Source organism: Meriones unguiculatus, chromosome 8, assembly GCF_030254825.1.
Source record: "Meriones unguiculatus strain TT.TT164.6M chromosome 8, Bangor_MerUng_6.1, whole genome shotgun sequence".
Classification (NCBI taxonomy): domain Eukaryota; kingdom Metazoa; phylum Chordata; class Mammalia; order Rodentia; family Muridae; genus Meriones; species Meriones unguiculatus.
The window spans coordinates 75,178,988-75,187,590 of NC_083356.1; the positions used below are offsets into that span (position 1 = coordinate 75,178,988).

General features: G+C 53.0%; 1 protein-coding gene across 1 annotated transcript; it reads right to left on the reverse strand.

Moving 5' to 3' along the window:
• Positions 1-1,751: 1,751 nt before the first annotated feature.
• Cdk9 (cyclin dependent kinase 9) lies at positions 1,752-7,167 on the reverse strand. Its single transcript, XM_021660845.2, has 7 exons — positions 6,455-7,167; positions 5,912-5,993; positions 4,537-4,627; positions 3,962-4,128; positions 3,671-3,842; positions 3,365-3,513; positions 1,752-2,630 (listed from the first exon to the last, which is right to left on the reverse strand). Exons 1-7 carry the CDS (start codon positions 6,880-6,882, stop codon positions 2,265-2,267), a joined length of 1,455 nt encoding a protein of 484 aa, XP_021516520.1. The 5' UTR covers positions 6,883-7,167; the 3' UTR covers positions 1,752-2,264.
• Between the last annotated feature and the right edge of the window lie 1,436 nt (positions 7,168-8,603).

An 8,603-nucleotide genomic window follows, 5' to 3' on the forward strand; every position in this document is an offset into this window, starting at 1 on the left:
GTCTTTGCTTTAACAACAACCCTGACAACCTCAGCTACTCTGTACTTTCATCTCCTCAGTCTACACTTTGTGTTTGCAGTGAATGTGTCTGTTCACATTCATGCTTCTGTGTATGATGTTCACATGTGAGTGCAATACTGATTCAGCCTGACCCAGAAGTCCTCCCACCCTCACCAACTTAGGGCCTGGTAGGAACCACTGTGCTGTTTATATTATACGTGAGTTGTAAGAAACTTCGGGAAAAATTGAATCCGAGACCTGGGATTGGGATACGGCTCAGTGGTAGAGCATTTGTACAGCCCTAGGTCCAATTTCCTTTTTTTTTTTTACTAGGTCCAATTTCTAATCACAGGGTTGAGTTCCTTTAATACTTCAGGAAAACTATTCTGAAATGGGACTCTATTAGTCTGCCTTCATGTTACTGAATACTTGAAAACTGTTAGTAGCCACAAAAACTAATTTCTAGTTATACTGGATTGAATGATGTCCCCTCCAATCAAGCTCTAGGAATGTGGCTGCACAGAAAGAGGGTCTCTACGAACACAACTGCTTAAGACAGGGTTGGTTATACTAGGTCCTAAACCCAGCAACAGACAACAGACATACACAAATAAACGAAGATGCTGAGGGATGTTTCCAGAACCACAATTGTGCCCACCTGTAACCCCAGCTCCCAAATGGTGGAAGCAGGAAGACAACCTAGGCTACATGAGACCTTGTCTCAAAAAAAAAAAAGAACTGAGAGATAGATGGCTGAGTGGTTAAGAGCTCTAGCTGCTCTTCCAAAGGACCTGAGTTCAATTCCCAGCTTGTACATGGCAGCTCACAACTCCATGGGAATGAATCCTTCTGGCCTCCCTGGTACCCAGAAAAATACAGGCCGGTTGTGGTGGTGCACGTCCGTAATCCCAGCACTTGGGAAGACAGAGGCAGGCAGATCTTATGAGTTAGAGGCCAGCCTGGTCTACAAAGCAGCCAAGGACAGGACAGCCAAGGCTACACAGAGAAACCTTGTCTCTCCCAAAACCAACCAAACAAAAAACCCACAGGCCATGTTATATTAGCTACCAGAGTCTGGAGAGACCCGAGTGACTGTCCCAGAGAACCTCCAGCAGGGAACAATTCTGCCAACCTACCCTGAATTCTGGATACCCAGCTCCCAGAGCAGATAGGGGAAAATCATCCTTTCAGCTGGTTTTTTTTTTTTTTGTTGTTGTTTTTAAATAACCTCTAAGCCATCTCTCCAGCCCTCAGCTAGCTTTTATGATGTGACCAAACTCCCCACAAAACCCTTGGGGAACTTGCCACCAAATAGGCTGGTCCTCTCAGGGTCCCATTTCCATACTGTTCTTCCCTCCTGCCTTCACCATCACCCTGACCCATGTTACTTGGGCCATTTTCTGCCCTGACCACTAACCACTCTGGCTACTCCTGTCACTCCAGTGATTTAAAAGTCTGCAGTGACCCCTTTATGAGTAAAGCCTGAGGAATTATGAGCCAAAGCAGCCTGGGTCCAACAGCTCACCACTGCTGCAGCTTGCAACAGCCACTTCCAAACACCAAACACAGGTCAATGGGGCACTGTGGACCTGCCCTCCGGGGCTGTGACAGGTGCAGTGGACGGTACCCAGGAGGGGAGGCTAATAACCATCTACAGAGTTATTAGGTAGTGAAGAATCAAGACTAACAGCACCCTGGCCGAGCAAATCCTAACTGAGCTGAGGGAGGGTCTAATGCAGAAAATACAGCCATTTACTGGAAAAAAAAAAAATCAACTTTTAATTTAACCAATCAAACTGCATCCAGGAATGTTTCTGAACTGAACAAAACAATAAAATTCTCCCGAAAGAAACCAGGAGTTCGCATCAACCCCATGTTCCTGAGGTCTAGGCTAAAAAGTAGCCCATTTCTGAGGTGCCTCTGCTCCTCAAAATTTCTCATCTCGAGATAGTGAGGGAAATGTGCCCTCCTCTCATCACTCAAGTTCTTAGGAAGTCACAGTGGGCAGGTCTTTCCCACTTCCTGTCCAAGCTGAGACCCCCCCCCCAGAGAGATAGGTGGCTGGCACCCCACAGGGCCTTCAGCCAATGCTCCACTCCAGTCTCCTCAGGCAGCTGTTCCCAGCGCCCAGGGTGGGGAGTAAACATTTATGTACTGGAGGAGAAAAATCTCAAACGTCCCATCATGTCACGTGTTCCATGCAAGTCACACAGCGGAGGAAGCAATCCACCGCCAACCTAAGGGCCCAAAGATGAGCACCCGCCTCAGAAGACACGCTCAAATTCCGTCTGGTTGGTAGTAGCTGGATTACGGCTCTGGTTGGTGGACTGCTGGGTGATTTGGCTGCCCTTTCGCCGTGGCGGTGCCAGGTACTCAAACATAGACGTCAAGTGAGTGGACAGCATGCCCTTGAGGTCCGAGGGCATGGGGTCTGACCAGAAGAAGTCATGGTTGAGGGCGTCATCACTGTCAATTCGCTGTGCTGGGTCCAGCACCAGCAGCTTGTCGATGAGGTCCAGGGCATAGGGGTCCCGCACATAGGCCTTCAGTCGGTCTTTCACCTTCCGCTTTTGACCCTTGACTAGTTCCAGCTTTTCAAACAGCTCGTACTTGTCCACATTTGGCCACACCTGAGAGAGAGGTGTTTAGGAGAGAATGGAGTTGGTGGAAGAATGCCTATCTAAGATGCCATGGTCTTCTGCTCCCCAACACCCTCCACCCCTAAGAGAATCCAATGCCTTTAAGATGAAAGCAGCAATCACAAGATGTGGAATACTCTCGTGCCCGGAAACTTTATCCAAGTCACCTGGAATAAATCCCCCGCTCCGGCACATCCCTACTTCACAGAAAACCCTTTGGACTGCCTCTCAAAGCTCACATGAAGCTTCATCTCCAGCTGGTGGTGCTATTGGAGGAAGCGTTAGGGAGGTGGAACCCAGATGGGACAAAGTACCCATGAGGTAAGCTGAAAATCATTTCTGTGCTGAGGCCTCTGAGCTAAACACTGGTCCCCACTCCTCTTCCTCACTGCTATGACCACACCCCTGCTCTCCCATGAACTCTCAGCCATGGCATTTAGCACCATCCCTGCATCAAAGCAAAGGCTAAATAAACACAGACTGAAGTTTCTGAATAAAAGCAAATCTTTGTGCCTTTGTTTTTCTCAGGTACAGCAATGGAACTAAATCAACAGGCCACAAACCAACATGCTTAGGAGTAACAAGCACCCATAAGGCTCTAACAGCAGGCCATGGCCTCCAATCAACCAGCCTCCTCTCCAGAAAGGACTTCACTCTCTCCACTACTGGCCAGAGGGACCTGGACCTCTGCATCCCCTAACTTAAACACAGTTTAAGTTACGCACCTCTGGAGTGATGGAGCCACAGAGCTGGCTGATGAGGGCAAGCTGGTGCTGCTCCGTGTTGCCTTGCATGATAGGACTTCGAGTCCACATCTCTGCCATGATGCACCCAGCACCCCACAGATCAATGGGCGGGCCGTAGTCCCGCTCTCCTGAGAAGAAGAGTGTACCAGGAGGGACCCTTAAGCCCAAGGGCTGCCTGAGACTCCATGTCCCAGGACTGACGGCTCAGGAGGGCCCCAGCAATGGGGGCTGTGGCCAGGTAGATACCCGGCCCCTGACCCCCTCTGCCCGCTCGGGAGTCCTCACCGAGCAACAGCTCCGGAGGCCTGTACCACAGTGTCACCACACGGTTGGTATAGCGGTTGGGCTGGCTGTTCTTGGCCAGGCTGAACGCACGGGCCAGCCCAAAATCTGCCAGCTTTAGGACCCCATCCCGGGTGATGAGCACATTAGCAGCCTTCATGTCCCTGTGCAGGATCTGTAGGAAGGACACAAAAAAGCTCAGTCAGGTTTCACAGGGTCATTTAGTCCCGCCCACAGAGCAGTAAGAGCAAAGAACAAGCCCACCCCAGCCCCTTCTCCCCACCCCGAGTTCACCTTGTTCCTGTGGATGTAGTAGAGGCCGTTCAGCAGCATCTGCATCACCCTCTTGATCTCAGACAGTGTGAACTTGACTAAGACGTTGCTTAGCAGCCCAGCAAGGTCATGCTCACAGAAGTCAAACACCAGATAGATACTGCCTTTGCAACGGTTATATGGGGAAGCTGATACAGAACGGGAAGGGGGAAAACCAAATCAGAAAACTCATTTTTCCACAGCCAATTCCCAACCCTCCAACCCACAGAAACCATGAATGCCCATGGAAAGCACCAACTCCAATGAAGAAAGACCAAAGGAGCCAGGAGGTGGTGGTACATGCTTTTAATCCCAGCATTCCAGAGGCAAGGACAGGATGATCTCATTGTGAGGTCCAGCATAGCTAGGGCTACACAGAGAAACCCTGCCTCGGAACCAAAAGAAAACAACAACAAAACAAACAAACACACACACCAAAAAAAAAAAAAAAAAAAAAAAAAAACAGAAGAAACTGGTAATAAGTCTGAGTCACATCCACCTTCGGGGCGCAGACAAGGTCTTAAGCCTTATTTGTTCCCAAGAGCTAAGCAACATACCTTTGGTTCGGCAAATCTCAATTAGGTTGACCACATTCTCATGTTTTAGGAGTTGTAGAATCTTGATTTCCCTCAAGGCTGTGATAGGGAACTAGGGAGAAGAAAAAGAGGAAGTGGTCAAAACTGAGAGTGAAAAAGGCCAAGGAACTGGCAGGGGTGGGGATGAGGTCTAAATAATAAGGGACAATTTTGAAAGGCAGGTGCCAGTATGGTTTCTGTGATGGTTCCTATATGGAATCCAATCCCAGCCCTCAGGAGTCAGACAGAGCAGAAATGCCAAGTTCAAGGCCAGCCAGATTAGTTGAGATCCTGCTTCATAAGGCAGGAAGAGAAAGTTACACACATCGCATACATCTGCAATCAGCCTTTACAAAGCATAAATAAGTGCAATAATACACACTCAATAATAATCTCAAGGAACTGCTAGATTTTTCAATTTAGACCAGGCTGGCCTTGAACTTGTTGGTGACCCATCCTTATCCCTCAGCCTCCTGAGTGTCAGAAAAATAGTCATAAGCCTCTATGTCGGGCTAGGAATTTATCTTAGATGATCCAAACAGAGATAGTCTGTGGCACTAACAATTGCTGTTTAAGAGCAAGAATTTCCTGGGGCTGGAGTTAGCTGAATGGCTAAGAACACTGGCTATGGCCAGGTGTGGCACAGATGCCTTTAATTTTGGCACTCAGGAGGCTGAGGCAGTTGGACCTCTGTGAGTTTGAGAACCACCTGGACATGGACAATAAATTCCAGGGCAGTAAGATAAACAAAATTTACGCAGAGACCCTGTTTTAGAAGGCTTGTGTTTTACAAGCCCAAAACACTGGCTGCTCTTCCATAGGACCCAGGCTCTGTACCGAGCACCTTCATGGTGGATCTTTTCAACTCTGGGCCCAAAGGATCCAAAATATCTTTCTGGCCTCCTCAGGTACAAGGCAATGGTGTTGTACACAGCCATGCCAGAAAACAAAACACCCAGACCCATAAAGTAATCAAAATGTTTTTCCTTACTAAAAAAAGGGTTGTCAGGAAGCTGTATTGATGCTATGATGTGTAGGACAGCGTACTTTCAAAATAGCCCTTTGAGCTAAGGGGCCTTTTATTCCACCTATGTAGAAATTGTTGCTTCAGAAAATACATAATTAAATGCTTAGGCTAAAGGTGTTTAGAGATTTAACTACTAGAATCAACGAGCAAAGTATACCTCGCTTGGTCCCCACCAAACTTTGCCACTTGAAACTGAAAAATCTAAGTGAAAAGTCAAATTCCTTGGAAAATCGAAAAATACTGGGAGGAATCTCAGTTCAAACCCCTTGAAGCAGCAGTGTGGAAACCCAATACAGGCTGGAAGGCCTGCACGGTGGGCCGTTTACTCACCCCCTCCTTCTCATTCTCCATCAACACTTTCTTCAGAGCCACCTTCTGGCCCGTCTGACGGTGCTTGGCCTTAAACACTTCCCTGCAGGCACAGCAAAAGACCCAAGAGACCCATCAGGCATTTACGCCGGGCCCGCCCCTCCCCCATGAGAAGAGGGGCTGCGGGAGACCAGATAGACGGCGGGGCGCGGCCCCGGCCTCCGAGGCTCCGCTACTCCACACCACGTGTTTTCTGTCTCTCTCCCAGGCTCTGCGCTCTCCTCCTCGGCCCCTGCTCCTCCCCCAGGGGTGTCTCCGAGGGATTCCGCTCACATTCTGAGCGCCTCCCGGCAGCCCTACTCCACCCCCATCCCGGGCCTCAGGCTCCTCCCCGCCAGTCGGCTCGGTTAGCCCCGGGACCGTCTGCGGCGCGGCCTAGAGAAACCAGGTAACGAGCAAGGAAACAGACAACTGTGGACAACCTGGGCCCGGGCACCGGCGACCGGACGTGGACCCTGTAAAGTGCAGGTCCCGGGCTCCCGGCCCCACGCGGCCTAATCTTACCCGAATGTGCCTTGGCCGATCTTGGCAAGTTTCTCGTATTTGGTGACCTCATCGCAAAACGGGCACTCCACTGAGTCGTACTGCTTGGCCATGGCCGCTTCCAGCGCACCGCCGCCGCCCCCAGCCGCAGCTCCCGCCGCTCCCGGTCCCGCCACACTCCAGGCCCCTCCGCGGCCGCGCCACTTCCGCCTCCAAGGCCACTTCCGGCCTCGAGGCGCCGATCCCGCCTCTTCCGGTCTCCGCCCGCCGCCAGGCCCCCTGGGACTTGTAGTTCCCGGGAGGCCAGGGGGAGCCGGAGCTGCAGAAGAGCCTCCGCCGCCGCCACTGCCCCCGCCTCCGCCGCCGCCAGTGCTGTTGGCGGCCACGACCGAGGGCGCAGGGAGCCGTGGCGCTGGGGCTGGGGCTCGCGGCGGTGCGTCCCGCTGCATTGGCTCGGGCCGCGCTGCTGCCGAAGCTGCTGCCGCTCTGGCTCCCGATCCGGGGCCAGCCGCAGTGCCCTGCTCCTCCTCCTCCGACGGCGCCGCCTCCGCCGGGCTGCGCGGGGCGCTGGGTGGGGGTGGGGGTGGGGAAGGCCTGGGGGCGGAGGCTCCCTGGCCAAGCCCGGCCCGGGGCGGCCGGGCAAGGGGGCTAGATGGGAAGAGCAGACGAGGAGGCGGCCCGAGAGCCCGGGAGGGGGCGCGTTATAAAGGGGGAGGTGCCCGTCCTGGCCTCCCCTCCCCCTCCGCCCGCCCCCTCCCTCTTTCTCCCACCCTCCGCGGCCGCACCTGCCGCCGCCGCCTCCCGCCCGCCCGCCGCCAGCCCAGCGTCCGCCCTAGGCGCGTCACTGCTCACGGCCCCTCCTCTGCCTTTGGAGGTGGGGCCCCGCACTAGACACCTGCCTGCGGCGTCCTGCCGCGTGCCTCAGTTTACCCCCCTATTGCCAGCTGCCTCAGAATGCCCCTTCTTCCCGAGCTAGGAGTGTGCTCCCGATTAGGCGAAGGCGGGAGATGCCGAGGGAGCGGCCTGAGGCCCTGGGAAGAGAGAACTGCCCCCGCTGCCACCTCCGTCGTCTCAGCCACCCGCCGTTGACATGGCAACTGACGGCCGCCAGGGGGCGCGGCGACACTGGAGGCGGCGAGCGAGCAACGCTCAGGCCTAAACCCTGGATCTTGTGTTGTTTGTTATTAGGAAGGCAAGGATGAGATACTCCATACTTCTCGGAGCTGCGCCAGGGCTGGTTGGTCTGTCCTGGGTCAATCATCGCAAAAATAGTTAATTTAACATTGGGCCAGCACTCCTGTGTGCTTTAGAAATGCTGGGCTTGAGCGGGGCCGTGGTGGCGCACGCCCGGGAGTCGGAGGCAGGTGGATCTGTGAGTTCGAGGCCAGCCTGGTCTACAGAGAGAGTTCCAGGACAGCCAGGACTACACAGAGAAGCCCTATCTCGAAAAAAAAAAAAAAGAAAGAAAAGCATAAAGAAAAGAGAGAGAAATGCTGGATGTTCCTATTGAACTCTGAACCAAGCCTGTGAATCAAGTTCCCTATCCCATTTTACAGAAGAAATTGCAACTCAGAAGTCAGGTTGCCTGCTCATGGATGGCTGCACAGTGACAAGGCTGGCTCTCGTAGCTATGAAGAGCTTTCCCATGCCTCGTTTTTACAGTGTGCTTGAGGCCCACTGGCCTTACGGAGGCTGGATAACCCACTGTTCACCCTAAGACCCTTCCTGTGGTACCCTCAATCATCTCCCTGTTTCCAGGAACCCCCAGACGCAAGGCAGCAAAGCTGTCTTCTCATTCTGTCCCTTCCTCAGACACCTGCCTGCGGCACCCTGTTGCGTGCCTCAGTTTGGCTCCCTAATGCCAGCTGCCACAGAATGCCTCTTCTTCCCAAGCTAGGAGTGTGCTCCCAATTAGGAGCACCCCCGAGGGGGGGGCATCAACACCCCTCCCAAGGATGGTCCTGCTTCTCCCAGCCTAGCTCCTCCATCTGTTCCGCTCCTACCTTTTCTACGTCATTCTGAAGACTGTTACATCTTCCTCTGCAGTCTTGAAATTCTGAGTGTGTTTACCTCCTGGGCTGTGGTCCTGGAAGCTGCCTGCTGTTTACCAGTTTCCTAAGCCCCTGCTGTGATTCCTCATAAAGCCACACTCCCCAGTATGAGCTGCAGG